Source organism: Erithacus rubecula (genome assembly GCF_903797595.1).
Source record: "Erithacus rubecula genome assembly, chromosome: 6".
Classification (NCBI taxonomy): domain Eukaryota; kingdom Metazoa; phylum Chordata; class Aves; order Passeriformes; family Muscicapidae; genus Erithacus; species Erithacus rubecula.
In genome coordinates, this window is record NC_136688.1 from 25,216,443 (window position 1) to 25,240,775 (window position 24,333).

Genomic DNA, 24,333 nt, shown 5'->3' on the forward strand with positions numbered 1-24,333 from the left:
TATCAGATACAAAAGACCAGAAAATATCAGTCCCACTGTTTCCATATGAGCAGTAATAACTTCTATTTCCCAGAAGTTTGCTGAAACTCTTGTACAGTTATTCCACAGGCCGTACTAGAAATGTCATGACTGATGGATTTGAGAGCACAGGCCAGTTCAGAACTCCTGAAACCAGAGGCTGGTGACACCATTCCCTTTTAAAGTTGCTGGAGGGAAAGAGAAACCATGCTCACTCCACCTACCACATATGTATATACAGTACTAGGTATGCCAATGAGCTGCAATTAATTGCTTTTGTGATCATACAGAAATCCAGGGACTGGCAGTCTTAGAAAAAGAATTAATTCATGAAAATGAATTGGCTTCTTTAACAGTCAAGACAGCTATTGTGCATTGGAGTGAATGAACGTCACGTACAAATCAGAAGAGTATAGAGATTGTATGTTCTGCAGGGAAGTATGGGCTCTGTATCAGAGAGGAAGGGAATGAAGAGAATGGCTTAGTGCTGGCATTTAAAGGCAGAGTCTTATGTCTGAAAGGTCCATCTGTGCAAGAAAAGCTGAACTCAGTTTAGGTCATAACAAGAAAAATTTATTGTGTCTGCATTTGAGTTTACGTTTCACACTCCAATCATGTGTGAATAATTTAAAAAAAGAAATCTGATTTTCCCCTGCCTTAAAACCTCTGTTATCAATCCTATGTGCTGAGCAAACATGCTGAGCAGAAGAAGCCAAACTGGCAGTGTGCTGGGCTCACACAACAGGAACCTAAGTTGTGGCACAAAGAATAAACAAAATAAAATCCAGTTTTAACTGTGAGGGAATGAAGTGCTGAATCCACTGTTCAGATCTGGCCAAAAAGAAACTTTGGCCTCAGTTCTGAGAGCACCTAGCCCTTCTCCATGTTATGGGGCAGACTGCTACTGAACACAGGGCTAGATTCTCTAGTTTCAGGGCTACAGGCTTTTTATTCAGGTTTATGATGAATACTGCTCATTTCTTTCCTAGAGCAGAGAAGTCAGCCACTGAGAAAAGAACTCAGCTGTAACTTGTACGTGAAACTACAAGGTTTCCCAAAAAATGTGACCATTAGTACTATGTTTTGACACTCATCTGTGCAGAAAGCAGAGAATAATTATGTCTCAGATACCTCATCGTCCTGCAAGTCCTCTTCCAGATGGAGAATGTCCTTCAAAGCAGCTGCAACCACCTTCTTCCTCTTGTGGATGAACTCCTGCTCCTGGACACACAGATCGAAGCCCAGGCGTACGTCCAGGTCTTCCTGGCTGCAACAAGGATCAGGTATCACACAGCACATTTCTAGTCTAAACCAGCATTTTAATTGCTCTACTTCATAAATAGACATGCCTTCACTACTAGGTCTGGGTAAAGAAAGGAAGGGAGATATTAAATGTTTTTGTTTGTTTTTGGAGAAAAACAGTCCATCTGCTTTTGAACTGAAAGGAGGTGGTTTTTTTTCTCCCTGCCAAAGATGCCTGGAATTAAATATAGCCACAAATAACAGCCTCTGCTTTTCAGACATAAATCCAGAAGCCTGCAGAGGGCAGTGTTTTAAAGGTGGCTTTTCCAAGTTGAGCAAACTTCCACTGACATCAGTGAAACGTTCTACTCAAGTTGTAGATTTACACAATCAGATGTTCTTTTGATGTTTATAAGCACTACATTTGTGGTTTGAAAGCTGCAATGAAAATCTCACAGAGGCATTCTAAGCAAGAAAGATTTAAATAACTGCTGTAAACGGTATGTAAATGTCATAGCATATTTACTGAAAATAAACAGCACAATGGAAAAAGCACCTGCTTTTCTGGAAGTTCTCTTCTGTTACAATATGGTACATAGTGGCACGTGTCCATCTTATAAATTTTGCTAAGAGCTGAACAATATTCCAAAACACACATTGTGTTTTCTTGGTTTAGAAATAAGCAATCACTTCATTGAGTTCATTTGCATTTATCCCTTTGAGGAGACATTAAAATAACAAATGCAAGTACATTTATTATTTCGATTTTTTTCACACATTAGAGTATGCAGAACTCTGATTTTGATCTTTCAGTAAAAGAAAACAGTAAAAGAGAACTTTTGGAAAACAGAAAGAGTTTTTTAAATTAGTTTTGAAATGTTTTTATTGAGAACATGCATTTGGTAATAAATAGTAGAGGTATCAGCATGTCTAGAGTAGCCCTTACCATGTAATATTGATTGCAGTAAAGTATGAATAGAAAATCTGTGCGTTCTTTCTAAAACTTTTTCTTAACTCCCTGTTCCATTACAAAAGATCCATTGCTGAAAATCTTTGCATTATGTACTGAGTGCATTTTATTTTATACTCTGAAATGAGGATGGACCAGAATTCAGGACAAAGGCAGTAACAAAGGGATTGGAACTTGATTGACTTGATTTACAACTATCTAAATACAAAGAACCAAGGGGAAAATCACAGGTGTCTTACCATTTTTTCACCTTAAGGAGCAAATCAAATTTTCTGTGCTGAAAATTGAAAAGGTATAATGATGAATATTGCTATTTTGTTTAGAATAGTCCTTTCCCCCCACACAGGTCATTGTTACACCTACAAAACTCTGAATCTCAAAAAACTAGCATCTGTTCTCAATATTTCAATAATAACCAGAGATGCACATTGGTTCATAGATTAAGACTTTAGCACACCATCATCTGCAGTCCACATATTATCTTCCTTGTAAAACTCACTATAGCTTGCCTGGTACTAGATAGCTACACAAATAAACACCAGAAGAGCTGCAGTGCAGCTCATCTCCCTGGAAGGATCCACCACTGAAGATGGGTGTTGAAACCAGAGCCTCTCTCTCACATAACAATGTCAGGTACAAGAAAAAGCCAGGGAGACTGAGAACCCCACACATGTGGGGTTTTGCTTCCAGGGCCAATGTGCCAGGCTGCAGCCTCACCACCCTGTCCCTGTGGCACCCAGCCACCTCCAGCCTGGATAAACACATGGGCATGAGCAACAGCTTAGGTATTTTTCTTCTTCCCCCTTTACCCTTGGATTTCCCATTTTATTTTGCTCCAAATGATTCACTTCACTATGCACTGCCCTAGACTGGAGAGAAGTTAGAAAACAACTGTCTCTGTATAAAGAGAAATGGCCCTTGGTTTCTGCTTCATGCAAATCAGAAGGAATTTCAAAAAGGTTGCAAAGGATTCCCCATGGCCAGCAGACACTCACCTCACCAACAACTTCCCTCTCGGAGGGGAGTGATTTCAGGGGGATTGTCAAAGGGACACTTCTCGTCCTTGGTCCACATGACATGCAAGCACACTGAAAAGGAGCATGGAGTGCTTTTTGGTTAAAACAGAAATGTTCTCCTCTTGCTCCCTACTCACATGTAAATGTCAGGTCATAGGACTGTCTGTGACTGTCTACCATGTTTTGGGGGAACGTACAAAGTTGGGAAGCCTCCTCTTCTTCCTGAGTGAAACATCCAGGGAGGGTTGCTTGTATCTGGCATAGTGGAAGAAAGTGGGATCTGGGAGAGGGGAATGGGAGTCAGAGCCCACTGAAACGGTCTGGGTTTCTTCAAAGGATCCTCTCACTGTAAATGTTAGCTCATTCTCTAAAACAAAGAGATAAAATGCATACACAAAGTTACTTGCAATTGTAAAAATAAAAGAGAGAGGGAAAACAAGAAGAAGCAAAAGGTAGCTTTGAGCAAATTCCTTCTCCTCCTCCTTTGTATTTTGAAAGCTATCTTCTAAAAGAGATCCAAACCCCAAATATTTCAGTTGACTTTATCATTATAATGTGCTGAGCAAGAAGCCAGATGGGAAAGTGACAGGAATGGCGCCCGAATTTTCGATGGCTGCTTTTCTGTTGCAGATTCATCATGACACAATGAATACAACTAGGTACTTTGCATGGTAAATCATCCTCATCCCAGGCCAAATACTGAACTGAAAAAGTTCTCAGTCCCCTAAAATGAGATCTGACTCTTATGAGCAGCAGATGACCCTATTTACATGAATACCTTAGCTAATCCTGCCAGTGTGCGTTATGCATGCTCTGAGATTGCCTACCAGATCCAGCCCCTCAGGGGATGTGGGCAGAGGAACTCCTAGATTCTGGATCTTGACCAGGGTCAGGCAGGAGCCAGCTGCTGAGTGGCTAACCCCTGCAAAAAATGAGGTAATTCTGTGCATGTGTGTAAGTCAAAGTGACAGAGATTCTGAGCAAAGTTAATGCCATGGACTATGACACCTGAGGAATTAACACCTAAGCTTCTTCAGTGTTTAGCAGTACTGCAGCAGAGGTTTGCAGAATCTCAGCTTGGGTTTTAGATACCTTCTGTATAAGCATCTGATTCTAGTTGTTTCTAGTCTGGCAGAAGACTCTCCATGAAGTCAGAACCCTGAACCTATACCTGCTGCAGGACTGGTGGCGTTCTCTAGTGCAAATTTTGTGCAAATCACCTTAAATGTGATCGATTAAAGCCTTAGTATTTTGCTGATGTAATGTCCAGGCCTTATTAGAGGCAGTAAAATCACCAATATTTATTTTAAGAAGTGATAATCTTACCTGAAAAATGCTTCTTTTGTCTCCTGCTGTCCAAGTGAACTTCCAAACAGGCTTCTTCACGACACTACAGTAGGTGTGATGAGGACAGAGAATTAGATAACTCATCCAGCCCTCTCACCACCAGTGCTGGCAGATGTTGAAAGGATCATTGTAAGAATGGTCATTGTTTGAATGTGGGGGCCAACTGTGTTGGACACTTTTGCCAGACACAGCGAATGTGAGAATTAATTTATTGTCGCGTGGGAATAGGGTGCTATGCTAAACACATGGTCATTTTCAATAGGTGCAGACAAAACAAGGGAAAGTTATCATAGTCAGAAGACTCCTCTAAGATCACACTGGTCTTCTTAAAGATAAAGCTCCTAAGAGAAAGTATCACTAAAGAATAAAGACTTGCAATGTTTCCCTCACTGGCATTATTGTCAGCTATGGTAAGGAATGATGTGGGAACAAACACAAAAGAACAAAACATTATTTTACCACTATTGCCCCATTTGTGATGATGGTTTCAGGAGGACCCTGGCTGGAAAACAAAACAAATAAAATATATTTTACAATATATAAAGCAATATTTCATGTTGTCCTGAAAGGATACATTATCCTCTATATATTTTTTACTACTATTATTTTCTTTACTCCTTATTATTTCTGTAAGTATTCTTCCTAGACGCCACATAATGACCCAGCAGAAATTATTAAATTGCTCTAAGGCACCTGGAAAGTCCTTGCAACAGCCTTAGTAGCACAAGCATGGCACAAGTTGGGTAGCAACCTTCCCCTCAGCCATGAATTTCCCAGAGAACACTCTCCAGTAAATCTGCAGACTTGCTGCAGTGGGATTTGCCAGCCAACTCTGAACTGTGTAAGACAAAAATCTTAAGAAAAATTCGCAGAATTGTAAATTCCCAACTCCTCTCCACATCATGGCATTTTTCCTTTCATTTTTTAATGCACATATTTAATTTGGTTAAACTTGTCTCTGGCTATTAAGGTGACACTGGATCTACAAAAGGTTTCCCTGCACTAATGCATAACTCCAACCTGCCAATAATAATGGGATTTTACTCACATGGTCTCCAATTCAAACTCAACTTCCAGCTCCTCCTTCCTCTGAAAATAAATTAAAAAAAAAAAAAAAAAAAAGCTCTCTTAAGTAGCATGTGAGAGGTTTTCAAAGTGACCTTAATTTTTCAAGCACTGTATCCTTTACATTTAAAAATACTCTGGTTTTTACTTGCTATTATCAGCATTAAATGACAGAGGTAGCTTTTTGTTCCCCAAGGAAAAGTTCTCATTTTACTTGCAGAATGAAGGGTGTTTAGTGGTTATAAATCTCCCAACAAATCTATTTCACACTTTCTTCTCTGCCAGCTTCCATGTGCTGAACATGATAGGAAAACTTAGTGTTCAGGAAAATACTGTGGAAACTAGCCATTTCCCTGTTCTTGCATTGTTGTGGGTTTTATAGTCTTTGTGAGGATTAAATAAACTGTTATTTTATATCAGATTATGGAAAGTGCAAACTTCCCTAGAATTTCCATCTTCCCTGAGGGCTTGGGAATTTGGCCATGACCTGTGCCAAAGGAAGCCAACAGGAATTTGAGAAGGACATCTATTTTGTCACTGATGGGCAGTTTCCAGGATGTTAATAAATTTTGCTGCATTTTTACCACCAGGCTGGTCCTGGAGGTAAAACCAGAAGAGAATGGACATCAAGCTGTACTAAATGTCTGAGTGAGCTCTTACCTCTGAGTTTAGTGGGAATGCTTTAAAAACTCTTTCCCCAAGGGGGATTTTAGCTACATCAAAAAGCACAATTGCACGGTCATCATCGTGAAGGGCGTCATCATCAGAAACAGTAATTTCCAGAACATTCTGGGAAAAGAAATGAAAAATATCCAATTCACTAGCATGTATGACATACAAGAAGCATGACATTTTGCAGCTCTCCCAGGCCTGGTATCTGCTTTACATGCAGACACTACAGAAATAGAAAAGTACTGATGAAAAAGAGTGAGAAGGAAGAGTAAGAAAGTGAGTGTAAAGAACCAGGTCTTAGTCTTATCAATTAAAGCTGAACTGAGATCTCTTTTGGGTCAGCACTTATGCTTTTAAGTAGATCTCATAAAAAATGCAATCCTCTAGGGAGGAATATGCATTGCCAAAAGTCCTAGATTGCTTCATATCAGCAGGGGCAATAGAGAATGCTTCATGTCAATAATCACCTTTCTAGGACATTCTGCTTTCAATCACCTGTTCACAGCATTTGACTGCAGTTCAATTATCAGCAGCAAACTGAGTAAAGATCTTAATCATACTTGAATTTGACATTATCTCCTGCCATACTTCATATCCTTTCAGAGAAATATGGGTTTTTTTGTTACTCCATATTTTCACTTCAGTTTCTCTATATTGTCACTGTCATGGGTTCCCATCAGCCTTCCCCAAGGTCAGACTCTCATTACCCATACATAAATAATAATCTCTTAGGAGTAAATTGGATTCCAGCAAAGCCAGAATTGCTTTGCTTTGGCTTGTGTGTGGAGTTTTAAGTAAACTCAGAAATGCACTAGAAGACATTGCTAGTTTTGAGTCTGTGGGTTAAACTGAAAGACACTGTGCAGAGACAGAGGTGTGGGGCTGTTTACCTTGACTTTTCTCTGTATCCGGAAGTAGAAGGTTTCATTCCACACAGGATTTCTGCAGTTTTTGATGGTTTTGGTGTGGAATATTTTATCTGAAGCTGTTGGCAACCAGAGTCTCACATAGCAATCAGACTGGCTTACTGCAGAAACACAGGCACAAAATATCTGGCAGACATGATACAAGCAGGGGAGGCATTGACGTGCTCTATAGCTTTAACATGGGTGAGAGATGGCCAGTTCTTTCTGATAAACATTGGCCAAACCAGGAAGAGAGAAATCACACAGCTGGATAACACTAATTTGTTCATCACAACACTATTCTTAATAAGCAGTGTATTCAAACAGTTATCCGTAATCTCATACATTCAAAGAAAAAATACAATCCTAGCTAGCAAATAGAACAGTGTGTATATTTAGAAGTCTTGTATTGCTCCATATCAACAAAATCTGGCAGGTGAAACTGTGACAGAGGCAGCACAGCTTCAACTTCAGACCCTGAGAGGGATTGCACATAAATTGTCTGTGTAGCAATTGAACATAGTGAGAAATATCTAAACAATCAGGTTTAAGTCTGATTCAGATAGCAAATGTCTGACATACCTGGTTATTAACTCTTTATGACAGAAAATTAATTATTCCAGTGGCCTTGATCATCATCTCCCTAGGTGGGGTAAGAAGGGAGAGGCTTTCCAGCAGTGCAATTGCTGCTTCAGGAGCTCAGTAGGAACTGGAGCCTTTTCCTGGTGTTTGCTGATGCCTGAAGGACCTGAAATCTAATTCCTGCTTCACATCACTTGCCAGGAGAAGTGAAGTGGCAGAAATTATTTGCATCTTGTGGATGAAGAAGGAGAGTGAGGCTGCACTTGCTCTAAGTTTCCATCATCTATGGATCCTGAACCAAAGAGATTCTCAGATCTTGGGCGGGAACTTTTCTAGTGGCAGCCAGAAGGGTTGATCCATTCAGGTCTTGGCAAGAAAAGAGGAGGAGTCTGGTGCCATGGCAGTCAGCAAAGAAAACCACCTCAATAGCAGGGAGAAGAGCACCTACTATCTGCAAACATAAGTCTTGAGTCAGCTCCTCAAGGTTAAAATCGAGTTCATCCCCATTTCTTTGTTCAGGATATATTGCTTTGGGATGTTTTGCCTAAAAATAAAGTGTCGCCTGAAATCCAGAAACAGAGTGACTGTGACATCCTCAGGGGAGGATGCCTGTCAATTAGGGAGATCCCCATGTAACACTTCATGCTGTACCTTAAAGGAATTTCTTGACAGTGCCCAGAGTTTTCTCTCTAGAAGGTTTAGAAGATCTAGAAGTAGATTGCCTGTCTTTGAAATTATTTCCACTGACAACATTTCAAAGTCTCAGATTTTAACATAATGGAGGTGACAGGATAATATGTTGACTTTGGCAATTACCAGGATAATATTTAATTTGCTAGGAGTGGGAGGGCTCTGCTGCTGATGTATCTGATAGCTGAAGGTTCTTCCCTCCCTGCGCTGCCTGACAGCCTGCTGAGCTGTGATAAATCCTGATAACTGGTATCACTGCCTCAGATCTACAGAGCCTGTGCAATGGCCAAGAGCTGAACGTGGCTTCAGGGCATCTGGACCACCCCTCCTCTCATTAACACACATACAACTGCCAGTCTCAAGTGTTCCAAAAACATGGAACCAGCACGTCCAAAACTGCCAAAGTGGATGAGGTGGGATGTAATTCAGGAATTAACATTTCTGAACTGATTACAGATATAATTTCTCTACCTTTTAGTTTTTAGCTATCACAGGGTGCAGGAAGGACACATTTCTATATTTTTGCTGAGCTTGCAAAGGCCCATTATTTTCTTTTCCTTTCTTATTCTTAAAGAAAATCAAGATGGTGTTGAAAATCAAAAGCTTTGCCCTTATTTTAAATTTCCTTTTTTCATCACACTCTGTCTAAATTAAGACTTGTGATAAAACAGAGAAATCTGGCAATGCAAAAATCTCTGAGACAACCATGAATGGACAGCTGCAGCACTTATGAAAGTCTTCTGTAACTATTTTATCTGGAATTTACTGATTTTCTGGAGTATTCTCTTTGGCAAAATGTCTTCACGAGGCTACTTTCTAAAATTGCTGTTCAGTATGTGTGTTGATGTCATAAATATTTATGTAAAATCAGCTAGTGACGATTTTTTGTCCAACTGATGAAGTACAGGATAGATAAATGGAAAGTGAGGTAGATTAAAAACTGGTTTAGCTGCCAGGATCAAGGGATTGTGATTGGCAGCACAAAGTGGGAGGCCAGTCTCTGCTGGGGTACCCCAGAGGCTGGTAGTGGGGCCAGTGCTGTTTAACACCTGTGCTAACAATGTGAGTGATGACAGAGCTCAGCTTCAGCAAATTGCAGGTGGAGCAAGACCTGGGGGAGTGGTGACACATTCCAGAGGACCTGAATGGCAGCTGGGAGCACTGGGCCAGTTTGAGCTTCATCAGGTTCACTGGGGGAAATGCAAAGTCCTTGACACGGGGAGGCAAAACCCCAGCAGCAGGATGGGCTGAGGGCTGAGCAGCAGCTCTGCAGAGAGGCACCTGTGTGTGCTAGTGGCCAGCAGGCTGGACAGAGCCAGTGAGGTGTGGCCAGCCAGGCCAGCAGCCTGCTGGGCTGCAGCAGGGTCATTCAAGGGTGGTCCTTCCTCCCTGTTCAGCACTGACAAGGCCACGTCTCTGGGCTCCACACTACAAGAGATGTGCTAAAGTGAGCTGGATAAAAACGTTCAGAAAAAAATGGGGGAATGGATCATCTGCTCTATGGGGAGAATCTGAGACTCTTCAGCCTGCTGCAGAGAAGGCTTACAGGGTCCTATCAAAATTGTGTAAATATCAGGGGAGAGGAAAATAAAGAGATCTGAATCACACCCTTCTCCATGGTGCCCAGGGAAAGGTAATGGACAGAAACCAAAATGCAGGGAATCCCACTGAAACATAAGTAAAAGTTTCATTTTTACCACGACACCATAAACACTCCCACACACAGTCACAGATTGCCCAGAAAGGTTGTGAAGTCTCTACCCTTGGAGATGTTCAAAATACAAATGGATGTGGCTCTGAACAACCTACTGAAGCCAATCCTGCTTACAGCAGGAGTCTGGACTACACAATCTCCAGAAGTGCCTTCACACCTCAGCCTCTTTGTGTGATTCTGCTGTAACAAGGCTAATTGGTCACAGACAAGTTACATAACAGTGTTAGTAACTACTGTATGCAAATCTGACCTTGAAGATGGGGTGAGGTGATATCACTAGGACAAAGTACATTCTCTTTCTGTGAAGAAAGGAGACTATGTCATGTGCGGTTTTGCCACAATTCACCTAAAGTCCCTACCAATGTGGAGAGGTTTTTGTTTTCCATAGGATTCCTGTGATTTTCTGTGTTTTCCTTTAATTTTACAGTCTATATTCCCATGCTGTGACTCTGAGTTTATGTATTTCTGTAGAAGTGGCAGTTCACTTAAACTGAGGCTCAACTATGAGACAAACAGTAAGGTATATAAAAAATATCAGGATAGTTGAATGTCTGCTGAATACTAGGATGACTATGATACCCTTATTATATGGGAGCCCTTGAAATGACCAATCAGCTCACATGCTCCTTCTAATCCCTGAAAAAGTGTACAAGAGAGCTACTGAAAATGTTCCAGCTTATTCATTGCTACCTGAGACCGAATACAAAAAATTCTATTTGCATTTTCTTCATGCTCCAGCTGTAAGGCAGTTGCTGGGCTCTGTTAGCAGTTTCATGCCATGCCAGGCCCTCACTCCAGTGCACGTGTTGCAAGTTCCCTGATGCCATAATGTCACCTCATGTGAATGCTGAGACATCTGAACTCACAGCCTCTTTGAAAGTCAGCACTAAGTGACCCTGATGTCCTTTTCCAATTTGTATGATGGTGAGACTGCTTCTCAACTCTTAGAGCTAAAGATCAGTTATAAATAGCAGACTGAAAGAAGTAATTCATAACTGCAGCCATATGTGCTACTCAGTGAGAGTACAGTCCTGCAGGGTGTACCTGAGATGAACCACAATGTGCTAAAATCAGTCATCTCCATCACAGCTAAGGAGGAAATGACAGCACTGAAAACCAAAGCATGTAAGAAAAACTAGTCTCATAAGAACAATGAATATAAAGGACAAAACCCCATCTGTCCTGTTACTGCATTTCGTAACACCAAAAAGAAGAAATAATTTTGTCCTAGTGAAATATTCTTCACCTGCACAGACAGGTTCTCCTTGAATTCTGGTTTACTACAGTTCACCTAAGAAGAGGAGGAGAACTGCTCCCATTTCTCAATTTCTGGACACAATCTTTGGGAACATTTTCCCTCACCAGCTTAGCACAATACAAACAGCATTAAGGATTTACCTACTACTGCTATCTGAGAGAGGATTTGAACTTGGCTAAGAGCTCTACCAGCATCCCAGTGCAACAGACATTTGTAAGAACAATATTTGTAAACCACTCTCTGTGCTTGCTTGTGGAAATAACAAAATAACAAATCTACTGTGCTTAATCAGTGATGTCTTTGACCAGAGATGAACAAGTCCCCATGTGAATGAGCCTTTCACCCAATCCAGCCATTTAAGTCAAGTGGCCAAATAGGATTTTCTCCCTGGAGCAGATTCAGTGGGTGCAGTACCTGTTGCAGTCAAAGTTTCATACCCTGGGTCACCACTCCCTCCCACTGGCACCACTTGCTTTTCTGGGACAGGGCCATTAGTATCACCTGCACTAGCTCTAGTCTCCCTAATTTTTTTTGCACTTATTTTCTGTAGCAAAAATAACCCTTAATGTCTCTGGAGAATCACTCTAATTTGCAAAGGCTCAAAGTGCAATGCTACAGAACTGACTCGTTTCTTCTGAAGGGATACTACACAAGCATCCACAAAATCATTTCACAAGATCTTAAAGCAGAGTCTCTGAGATCCTCTTTTATAAATATGTAAGGTCTCTCTTCATTCAAAGGTGAAAAACCAAAGGAAGATGTGAAAACAAAAGGAAGAGTCGAGGAAGAGAAGTGATTGTTCTGGTATCACAGCTAAAACTAAAAGGTTTGTTTCCACAACTGAGAAAGTTTGCACATGTGCCTGTTTTCTACAGAAGAAAATATACCTGAGTGCAGTCACATTTCAGCCCAAGACTTTCCTACTCAGCTCTGGCAGCCTCTTGATCTGGCAAGACATCTCTAAGTCAAGTTACTGTGTCCCAGAAAAAAAAAAGTGCCTGTCAACCTGAAGCTCACTCCAAGTAATTTCTTACTGGGACACAGATCTCAAATTCACCTCTGCAGTCCAGGAAGAGCATTGCAAACACTCAGTACCAGTGGGGCTAAATGCATCAAGCCAGACCTGACACCTCATCTGTGTGAATGAGCCTGGACATGCACTCCAGCAGCAAAGGTCATCTCTTGGGATGTGAATCACTCATGGTAGGCTGCCAGCTTCAGAGGGCAGTTCTGTCACAGACACCTCTTCACTCAGATGCTCAGGATCAAGTGAAAGCCAGTGGAGTCCAGCAGAGTTTTGCTCTTTCACATGGCACTAAGCAGTGCTGGAGAGATGATGGAACTGCAGGTCTGTTCACCTGTGCAGTCCAAGGATATGGAAGAGGTTTGCTTCCACTTCTGTTGCCTCAGGGCAAATCCCCTCTATTGGTGCCTGAGCTTCAGGCACCCCAGATGAGGCAGATCTCCCTCACTAATGCTCTCTTTGTCCCTGGAGCAGGGACAGGTGTCAGCTTCAGCTGTGGAGTTTAGGGCCAGTGGGCCAGGCTGGGAGCTTGGTGCAGCTCTGTGTGCCCACCCAGTAACTCACTTGTTTAAGGAGAGCAGCTGGAAGGTGTTGGAGAGTCTGTGCCCCATGTCCTCCTCTCCCATCACCCAGCTCCTTTTTACATGCTTTTGTGAAAGAGTCACTGGAATTGGGGTCAGCAGCAAGAAAAGAAGCTAACACACCATTTCCCCTGCCATCTCATCCTGACCAGATATTCCTCCCACATATGGGGAGTTCTGTAGAAGTGACACCATGAATAGATTAGGAAATATGAGCTTTTGTATAAGCACTAGCACTGACTTCCAGCTGAGAAGGAGCAAATGGACACAGCCATGACCTAAAAAGTCATTCTTTTACTGAAGACTACATGCAGTCTTAGACTGAGGAAGGGAATACCACTGCAAAACAGGTGGCAGACTGCAATAGACTCCAAGGGAATTTATTCCTTTCTAGTACCCCCAGCACCTTCACAGCTGAGATGCATAGACACTGGAGCCTGGTGATGACACTCAGTGCCTGCAGGGCAGCAGGATGAGTGTAAGTGATCTTATCTGGGTGTCCTCTCCAGTGCTCACAGTGAGATCAAGGAGTGCCAGAAACATTTGAGTCTGACCCATGATTACTAATCGGCATAAAGGTTAGTTAGGAGTACACTGGAAAATAATTAGCCCAGGTCTGCCAAGAGCATTTGCATAGTAAGATAAGACAGGACAGAAACCAATTATATGTAGCATGAAGCAGATGTTGGAGAGGAACATCACTGGAGTAGAGAGAGACCGAAAAAGGGGTGGGGTGAAAGCAGGGAGTGGAAGGGGCCAATTGACCCATTCAGGAGGAGTGAACTGTTTTCTTTTCGGTTTAATTTTTTTCTTTGCGTGCCAAACTCTATCAGCATGTCTTTTCTACAAAGGCAAAGGTGTAACATCAGATTTCAGGATAAACTTGGATTTCATTTGACTTGTGAAACACACATCCCATGGATCTTGAGGTGCATATCAAAAAAAAAAAAAAAAAAAAAAAAAAAAAAAGCCAAAATCAACTTGTGTGCATGTGATAGTGGAGCATATCAGTGGAAATACACAGAAGATGGTGTTTCCTGAAGCCAGGATTTAGCAAATAAGTCAAAGAAAAACGTAGAAGCTCTATGACCAAATGACCTGACTTGACTGAACTTGCAACAAACAGAAGAATAGAAACCATGGAATGGTTCACTTCACATGCTAAAAAAGATGGGAAGGCAGCATGCAGACAGAAAAAACAAGTCAGATGCAGTTGCACTTGATTGAAAAGGTGGCATTTTTTTGGATTTGACACAGGGAAACTGAAAATCTAGGGAAGTCTGAAATATGTCACTACAAAAATTATCAGTCTTCTGCAGATGTCTCAGTCAGATAGCATCTGTATCAGATGCTTATGATCAGTTTTCCTGGGCAAAGGTCATATTGCTGAGAAAAAGCTGGGTAAACATTATTTTATGATTCTCATTAGCACACAGTAGCATGTCTAGGTGTTTTAGTTTCCTGATACTTCAAATGCATTCAAATGTTGAAATAAAAACGCTAAGCTAAAAGAACATCAATAGCAGTGCAGAATCAAGCTCTTGAAAGCTACAATATCTCTTTTTAAAATCCTACTGAAGTTTTTAAATTGCAGAATATCACACTATTTTTCCTATGAGACTTCAACCTCTTTGAAAGCAGAGGCAGGTTACTATTCAGTCAACAAAGAGCTATCTGATGTTTGTTTATCTTCCTTGTTCAACAGCATCCTGGTCTACAGCACTTCATTCTCTGACATCCTCAAGAAACAGGCTCAAACAGGCTCACAGAGTAGCTGGAGAATTACTGACAGAAAGAAAAGCCATATTTTTCTTCACCAGCTGGTCCCCAAGCCTTATTTACTGGTAATTAATAAAAGAATCTGAAGATACTTGCCACTGTTTTTAGACCTTGCCCAACATCTTAAATTAAAATCTCTCTACAATAGTAGAAGATTCAAAATGAGAACATGAGCTGAGTAGATAAGAAAGAGACAAAATATGTTGGAGAAGATATTCTGTGTTTTGTAGACAGAGCAAAGGAGGCACAGAGTATTTTGATATATAAATTTGCCTAAACTTCCTATGCAACAAGTCCATAAAAAGAGCTAAAAACTGAGCTCACATGTCTCAAGCTCTACCCCAGGGGTGTGCATTTTGGTGCTAATAGGAATTTTCTAAATGTCTGCATCTCACTAAGTGAGACTTCTCAGAAATCTCCCTGTCCTCAGGATGGAGGACAAGGTCACAACTGTAACACTTTTCTGAGAATGCAGCATCATTTTACTTTGTGCAATCCCCTTGCATAAGCAGCTGAATCATGGTTCTTATCTTGTTCAATTTTCATTCTAGATCAAAGGTGATAGATAGTAAGAGAAATTAACTCAACAGTTCAAAGGAATGCACATACCTGCAGTGTTTCATAGCATTCAAAAGGAACAGAAATTAATTTTACCTTTTCTGCTATACAATAATATTTTTTCTATTTTCTGCAACCCAATATTACAGAACAGAACACTTCACTTGATTGGAAAATTAACAAGGATGACATCCATGCTCTTGAAACACCACAGTGAGTGAAACACAAAGAGATAGTGAGAAAATTTATCTGTCGGATATTATGGCTTCAGCAAACTTCATCATGATCTCCCAAAAAGGGAAGAAAATGCAAAACAAGAGTAGGAAGAACAGTATGGTAAAGGGATATGCAAAACTGTAATTAGTGATGTGCCAAGTTCATGAGACACATGTAGGAATGGCAGGAGAACATCCTCAGAGAAAAATCTCTGGGAATGTGAACCACCAGGCAAGGGCTGTCCAAATATCACACATTTTCAGAACACTGCAGTCAGCTGTAATCTACCATAGCCCCCAGAAGATTTCTGCCAGACATCATTCACTGGGGGCAAGAGTCAGCTGATGCCATGATGTTCAGGATAAACAAAGAATTGAGAGGGACTGCTGTGTAAGTATTTTAGCTCCATATTCAATGCATTTGTCATGGACATGTTATATAAACATCTCTGTTAAAATTGGTGTTACGATATTTTCAAGCCCCTGAAACAGCCAACTTGTCAGATAAATAATGTGGGAGAAACCTGTGAAATTGCAAATAGATATTCTGTGGCATAAATTGCCTTCAGCTGTGATTTCTTAGCTAGTATGACTTTAGTGTTTTTCATTTCTGCAGTATCTAGCTCGAGCAGGGGTCTGATACAGTACTTTGAGAAGGATATAATATCAATAAAAATCTGGTACTTACAAAAATCTGCTTGATGAGCATTTTTCAACTTTATGATTCTTACAGTAAGCAAGGAGTAAGGTGTCATTTCTTCCTGCTGAAAAAAACCAAAAACAAACAAACCAAACCAATAAAGGAGACGTATTTTAAAATTTTGGATATGTGTATTGACTGTAATGAAACCAAACACTGAAAAGAACAAAGGTTCTGCTAGAGTTGTCTCTTCCAGTTGGCATCACAGCAAAAATGTAATAGGCAGCAAAATGCACAACCTTTCTCCACAAACTTCATTGACCCATAAAACCTGTGGCTATCTAAGCACAAAGAGAAGGTGTGGAATGAGAGAATGAATTGAAAAGTTAAGATGGTATAAAAAAGCGAAAAAGTTCATTTAGCCAATAACATGGTACACATGACCATCAGCAGCCAATATGAAGACAAAATTCAGTGAATCCAGAAATCAGAGATCCTTCAAATTTGGTTAGCTATTGACCAACAGCCTGTGTTGTGCTGTAGGTAGAACCAAGGCCTAAACAAAAGCTTCTTCTTTTAATGCAGTGTTTGGATAATTGGAGAGAAGGGGGGAAAGAGATGGGTCTCTTAATGTTTTCTTGCTTGCATTTAAAAGAATCATTTTCATGAGAGAGGGATGACTAAGGATGAGTGTTAGCACCTTAGGGAATGTCTCAGAACTACCCAACACACAGCTTTAGACAAACACTCCTAGTTTGCTTCGTGGGAACAGAGGTTTTCCTTACCCAGGATGGTTATCTGATTGATAGACATGAAATAATTTTGACTACAGCCCTTCACTTCAAAGAAGGCTACCTCCAATTCCTTGTTGAAGGTGCCAGGTCTGACCATCTGATTCTGTAAAGTTGTGACAGTCACATGTGCTTGATGGATTTCACATCTTCAGAGAACATATTCATCCTAGCAGCAGCTAGGGCAAGCAGGATGCCAGCACAAAAAAGGAGAAAACAGACAGTATTTACTATGGCTGTAGCACAGGTGGTTATATTGATTCTCTAACTGTGGGAACAGTTGGGGGAAGTTTATCAAAACAGCTCAAGTTTATAGAAAGAGATTTGAATCATGGCTGTACTAAAGAGACTGAAAGCAAAGGGTAAATCAGTACTGAGGATGGCTCCCTCTCTCCCTGTGTAGGAACAGAAGCAGACAAAAAGAAGGAATTTCAGAAATTTCAGATAGTACTGAGTAATAAGTTCTGCAGTTGATGTATAATTATAGCAGTAACAGGTCTTGTTAGGTAGGAGTAACATAAAATGACTGCAGTGAACGTCTGAGGTGAGGCTCTGCAGGAGAAAGAAAATGCAAACTCTGTCATATCCTGAGGTCTGAATGCTACTGCTATGTGAAGAGCTTTAATCTGCATACAAATATGTTATCAGCATATCCTGAACTGAGTATCTACAATAAAAGGGGAGGGTATAAATAGTATATCTATAAATAAGATGTATTTTAAAAAGTCACCTTGAGTTAGGCTATGAAATAATTAAGAATTTTTAAAGGACTTCTGAGCAAAGCATTAATGAAAACAAAATATTACAGCATTAAAATGAAGAAGATTAAGGAACAGGGAAGTGTTAGTTTGCAGTTCTAGTAGCAAGGGTCTGTGGATGTTATAAAATGGTCAAACTTATTATGATGCCACTTGTGTATTTGCAAAAAGATATTCAGACAAATAATACTGAAGGCACAGTATAAAGTGGGTCAAGAAATAGGTGGCCTCTTCAGTGACCAGTAGGTAGATGGTCACTGACATTCACAAAGAGCTCAAGGAGAAGTTCAGATAATGGCAGAAGACAAATAGATCAGTAAGTCTTAGTAAAATCACAATGTTAAGCATCAACAAGAAGGGGTGGCCAAAGAAAGAAGCTGCTATGAAAGCTAATGACCAACATTTGGAAAAGAATCTGAAGTGAAATAGAGGAGATCTAGTTGAAGATGATGAAGCAATTAGGAGATGTTATCTATTTTCTGAGAAACTTCAATTAAAATAACAGGGAGAAACTCTTGAGTGAAATAAATGAAAGCACATGCAAAGGTGCTGCTACTGTGACAAAAGTCAGAGACTGATAAAAAGGTCAAAGCAGGAGAAATCAGTGAGACAAGACAGTACATCAGTTGAAGTGTGTAGAGCATTGGACCATGGGGAATCCATCATGAAAAAATTTAGCTTAACCTCTCAAATAATTTCCATCTCTACAAGAATGAAAGACATGAAGGTCATAAAAGGAAATTGCACAAAAAATGCTGTAATTTCCAGGCTATGAAGTTGTCCAATAAAATGGCGAGATTGATGTTTTTATAAAATGCTGGGTAATTGAAAGGCATGTGAAATAGAAGCCAATGCCTAATATAACCATAAGACTTGTCCATGAGCTCAAGCTTATGACCAGGAACCATATCAGAATGTCTTCAGTGAGCTGACTGAAGTTGAAATGCTAACACTTTTTGCTTTGAGGTATGGAAAAAACACACCCAAAACAATAAGTGGGCCAAAAAAATACATTCTCTTCATCAGGCTACAAAGAATAGAGTATCTCAGCTTCTGGGTAGGTGCATACCAAGATTAAAAAAAAAATAAAATCATTGTTGTCCAACTCATATGTAAAGCACAGGATATTTTACATGGCTGTGTTCTAAACAGGAGAGGTAAGATCCCAGCATTATCAGAACACAGGCTGAGCCAGCTCCACACAATTGTGAATTGTTGTTACAGTTTCCTGAAAATTTAGCAGTGGAGCATATTTAGCTTTGCACTATAGATAAGCAGATTTATTAGATTTATTATAGATAAACTCCATGTACAGCCCCAGGCATATTTTTCTACACCAAATCCAGTAATTATTCAGTTTATCACACAGCTATGCAAAGTCCTCTCAAATTGAAGCAAGTAGTTAGGAAATGTTTGAGCATTTGCATTAAGGAAAGCTTTGTAGCTGTTTGCTTCTTCTGAAACTCAAGGTCTGCTACAAGCATGTTATCCCTTCTAATAGCTCTCTACTAATGATTATCCTCCTGTTGAAGACAGCAAGCTATAACTTGCAAAAATTGAGGCAATTACCAAAAGCCAACTAGGAAACCAAATACCTGTCAGAGGCAGAAATTGGCCAGTTTAGACAAGTCTGTGCCTTTAATGCCAGTTTTCTGCCAAGATTTATTACAGAGGAGAGAAGATACATTCCAAACTAGGAGATAAATAAAGAGTGTCTGAGAATGTTTTGTTGTTAAACACCTGTGGACAGTGAACAGAACTTTCAGAATTTCATTTAGCACAGAGAAATTATGGCATGAATAATGAATTGAAGCTGTGGAAAGGGTCCCATAGCCCCCATATGCAGGAGTTTATGGCCACAGGATAGTTTTTTTTTATATTAATATGTTAATATGTTAATTTTTTAAAACTATTAATATGTTCTAAAATGCTGGATCCTAACAATCTTTATGTAACCATAACTGTGTAAGTGGTAAAGAGGGGTTGGTTGCTTTTAGCTATGGATATTCTAAATCAAAAGAGCACTTAATTATGAATACATTATATCATTACAAAACTGCTGAGGAGATTGGGTCATTGTTTTCCCCAACAGCTGCTTTTCCTGCTTTAGTACATTCTGTTGCTGAGCTTTAGCACACATACACACACAGAGCAATTAGGAGCACCTAAATGCCATGTCAATTTTGGTTATACTACTTTGCCCTTTACAGCAAGTTTCACTCCCCACTGGTAGTTTGTACCTTTTGTACACTAATATCCATCTGTAGGAGCTGCCAGCATGCTGTTAACAAGAGATCAGATTGATCAATCAGCTTGATAAGATTGTGACATACACAGGCAAGACAATAGAGTTTTCTGTTCATTTGGTAGTCTGGTTATGCGGAAAAAGCCCCAAACAACCAAAAATATTTGAGCTATACATGCTTGAATCACACATCATTTAAGATGCCATCAAAAGTAAATTTTGTTTTTGTTTGGAGCCCCCATGTTTTGCTTTGAGGCAGTTTGACACAATGCCAGCAGCAAAAACCATCACTGATAGAGCTGTGTCTGATACAACTATATCTGTGCCAGAGGGCCTGCAAAGGTTACTGGGGTTTTCTTTCATTGTGAAGAGGTGCACAGGGAACAAAACAAGCACTTCTGAAAACTGGCACTAATCACCAAACCCCTAAGGTTCACCAACAACCATGCTCTGACTTTCCAACTCTGCCAACATCCTCCACTTGTTCTGGAGCTCCATTAAGTCAATAGATAGCATTAAAAGAACGCAAAGTCAGTCTCATTTTAACAGCAGATTGAGAATATTTTCACTAAGGGATTTCTCTAGGGAATAAAACCATGTAAACAACACACTGTGTTATTAATACTATGCAGATGTTGCATCTAAAGAAAATTTTCTTTCATTAAATATTCCTATTTCTACTTAACAATGTGAATCTTTAATAACCAAATCTGGGGTGGAAAAAAGATCCTACCCTTCTCAAAAAAGTATTGGTTTAGTCCCCCATATTCTTAGTTTGTTGAAATATTGTACCTTAGCATCATCACTTGGGGATACATAGTGCATCATCCATTTTCTTTCTTCGTTTTCCAAGGGGCTTGATTTTCTGCTTGAATGCTGCTGAGGGAAGAAGAGCAGGGGATGAAAAAGAGAGCAAAGATCAATTGTTTTTTTACTTATTTCAATTCCCCACTGTAGCATTCCAATATGCAACAGGCAATTTTCACCTCCTCATTGTGATGAACAAAATGAGTGTACCAGCTCTGTGCTACATGGAAAGATTCTGACTCCAGGTCCTGGTAACTGCAAATATCCAAGAAAGAACAGTCTTGTCTTCCTGGAAATTTATGTCCTATAGATAACAGGAGACTTGACCTGTTGTAGATCAGGGGCAAATCTGAATCAAAACTCCAAGACTCCTGCCAGGGTTGTTGTGCTTTCCACTTACCTGAGGTAAGGCAGAGGCTGATGCCATCGAGATCGCTGCTACATTAAAAGCAGCTGCTGTGAGTGGCACCTTAGCACTGGGCTCCACAGGTGCCAGTGCCTCCTGGAACAAATTTACAATCTTGAAGAAGTCTCAGAAGTTGCTGAACAGGTGTTTTATTGCACTGAGTCAGAGCTCCACCCCTCCAGGATTTCTGAAACAGGGAAATTTCCCACCCACATTATTTGTCCGAAGAGCAGCTGCTGCGAGGTGTGAGCGCTCCTATCTGCAGCTCTTGTGGCTGAGCAGAGCCTGCTCAGAGACAAACCTGCTCCCACCTGGGGCTCCAGGAGATGCAGTGGCTGCTGTAACCTGACTGATGATATGGTAGAGATCATCTATGTGAGATAGACTTACAGTGATATTCTAAAAGTGGGCATGGAAATAACCTGATAAACACATCAGCATATTTTCTCCATGAAAACACCTGAATTCCATACATGAGTACATCCTAAATAAAAAATAAATTTAAGAACAGCTATGGAGATGATCATTAGAATGGAGACATTTACATATGAAGATAAAAAGAGTTCTTTTGAAGGAACATTTTTCCTTTAAAAATGCTGTTGCATCATGATTTCTGTGTACACACTCATTTTTTTGTACTGCTCTATCTCAAAAGAAATTTGAGAATTAAGAAATTTAAAGAAATTTAAAAAGCAACATTTCTCTGGTCCGTAAACCACATTGTATCATTTTTCCATTTGAAATGTCTTTCTTATTTCTGGGCTTCACATTTAGTACACCATGCAGCTTAATAAATTTAAATGAGGTTCAAACATTTCAACTTGAAAAAACTACTAAATATTTTCACAAACTACAAGATCAATTTCTGATGCAAAAAAGGCCCAGATTTCTTAGCAACTGTATTGAAATCATCATCTGGCTGGACACTATTATAGATTATTGGAATTTAATGGACTGATCCAACATCTTTTTGTTGGAATTTTTTTTTAATCTAATGAAGATCTGCATGTGTTCAGCACACTTCTAGGAAGCTCAGTGATTAAATTTTCTAAGACATTATGCAAGCATTACTAGGCACGCACACATTTGCACTGAAAGTCCTTCTGAATGATTAGAATTAGTACTTATGAAAGATTAATAGGATGACAAAGCATCCTGCTTCCTCTTAGAGATGGGAATAGGTGTGAAATCACTGCCACTCTGACTGTGGCTATGAGTTTAGTACTAGGACCTTGAGTAACAGAAACTAGACACAAACCCAATGACTTCTAGAAGTTTCATTACATACTTTTCTTATGTGAACAGTGGAATCAATAGGAGAAGTTGTTCTTACAAGACGAACAAGTTAAGGCAATCTGATCATTTTACAAGGAATATTCCATCCTTCCTAAAGTTTGATCTCCTAGGTCTAATTTTATATCTACATTATCATTTTTGTTGTTGCTTTTCAAAAATAGCACATTTATTTTATCACAAAATGCAAGTGAAAGTTTGCTTTTAACTTCTTTTCTCACCTTCAATGTCTGGAACATTTTAATTGGAGGCAGAATTAGATAATCTTCAGCAATAGGTTAAGGAGAGTCACAAGGCTCTCCCATTCCTTGGCTGATACTTTACTGATTGTGAGCACCTGCCTTTCTGTAAAAAAAAAAAAAAAATTAGAATCTATTTTTTTCTGTGAGAATGGTGACAATAAACAGTTTAGTCAGAAGTAATTGCGTACATTAAAGCACACACGTTTTCTCTTTCTTCTTCTGCAACATACCTGTGTCCCTGGTTGCAGTGCCTAGAAGAGTTTCAGTACCACAACCAAGATAAGAGAACATGTAACTGTGTCTCACAAAGGCTGTCAGATCAAGGCTTGTTTCTGAAATGTGTGGAAGCTAATGGGTGTGAGGTTTTTTGCATTAGATCCTGTTTTCATTTACATTGTCATATTGCACCTTTGCTTTACAGACAAAAGGAAATGAGGAGGGGGAAGAAGCCTTCAGCATCTCTTAGGAAGCTGACTAAGAGCTGCTTGTTGCCTAACAACTAACTTTTCTTTCCTGACTCAAGCCTTGCCTATATGAAATACCTGCTCTTTAAGCTGAAGTCAGAGGTAGCCAAAGGTACCTTTGACTCAAAGCTGGCACTGGTATTTCCTAAATTAGTTCAAAGTTCAAAATTGCTTTTTGCTATGAAGCACCATTCCTTTTGAGGCAAACACATGCTTTTCACAAGGTGTGCACTTAGGATACACTTGACCATTAAATCTTCTGAAAGTTAAACTCATAGTAGAAGCTGGTTCTGCTTTCTCTGTATTGAGTGGACAAAAAACAAAACAAAAAAAAACCAAAATACCAAATTTGACACCTAGCTCCTGAATGTCTGAACATAGCTGAGATGAATCCCACCTGGGTAATCAGCATGCCCTCTTTAGTTACTTGTTCCCAAAGTCCCTGATGCTGAGGGAGCCTGACATTGAGGAGCCTGGTTTTGTTGTTAGCATCTGATTCACCCTCTTGCGATGTGAAGCTGCAAAATACCCTTGGGCAAAAGCTCTATTAGCATATAAATGAAAAATCCTCTCTGGTATCCATTCTAATAACAAAGAGGTTTTGTGATTACCAAGGTGGCAGAGAATGCAAAATTCGATGTGACTAGTACCAGCACAAACTTCCAGATGTGTTCAGGTTCAGATCACCAAAGGCCCCTGTGGTGGGAAAGCAGACAGCCAGACTTGGGACTGCTGTCCCAAGCATGAGTGGTAGCTCATGTCCAGGTGCATTAAGGGAGCAATATCAAGCTGGTTTTTCAGTGAAACCCCAGGCTGCAAACTGCAGAAGTTCAGCAGCAGCTTTATTAGCATCTGAGACAAGTTTGGGACAAATGGGAAATCACAGAATCACTAAGTTGGAAGAGACCTCCAAGATCATCAAGTCCAACCCATGCCCTGACACCCCAACAAAACCACAGCACTGAGTGCCACGTCCAGTCTGTTTTTTAAACACATCCAGAGATGTGACTCCCGGGGCAGAGAGTTCCAGTACTTGATCACTCTTTCTGTA

At 40.1% G+C, this 24,333-nt stretch overlaps 1 protein-coding gene across 1 annotated transcript in view; it reads right to left on the reverse strand.

Annotated features, from left to right (window-relative positions):
• The window catches only part of LOC306803584 (cytosolic phospholipase A2 epsilon-like), a 31,396-nt gene extending 10,029 nt beyond the window's left edge, over nt 1-21,367 (reverse strand). The window contains exons 1-12 of the mRNA XM_079309171.1: nt 21,278-21,367; nt 20,863-20,949; nt 16,325-16,400; nt 7,221-7,357; nt 6,319-6,447; nt 5,642-5,682; nt 5,053-5,095; nt 4,573-4,636; nt 3,444-3,613; nt 3,226-3,318; nt 2,470-2,507; nt 1,150-1,285 (exon numbers count right to left, since the gene is read on the reverse strand). Coding sequence (XP_079165297.1) covers nt 1,150-1,285; nt 2,470-2,507; nt 3,226-3,318; nt 3,444-3,613; nt 4,573-4,636; nt 5,053-5,095; nt 5,642-5,682; nt 6,319-6,447; nt 7,221-7,357; nt 16,325-16,400; nt 20,863-20,949; nt 21,278-21,304 — 1,041 coding nt within the window. The 5' untranslated portion in view covers nt 21,305-21,367. The remainder of the gene's footprint in view (nt 1-1,149; nt 1,286-2,469; nt 2,508-3,225; nt 3,319-3,443; nt 3,614-4,572; nt 4,637-5,052; nt 5,096-5,641; nt 5,683-6,318; nt 6,448-7,220; nt 7,358-16,324; nt 16,401-20,862; nt 20,950-21,277) is intronic.
• Nucleotides 21,368-24,333: the final 2,966 nt, after the last annotated feature.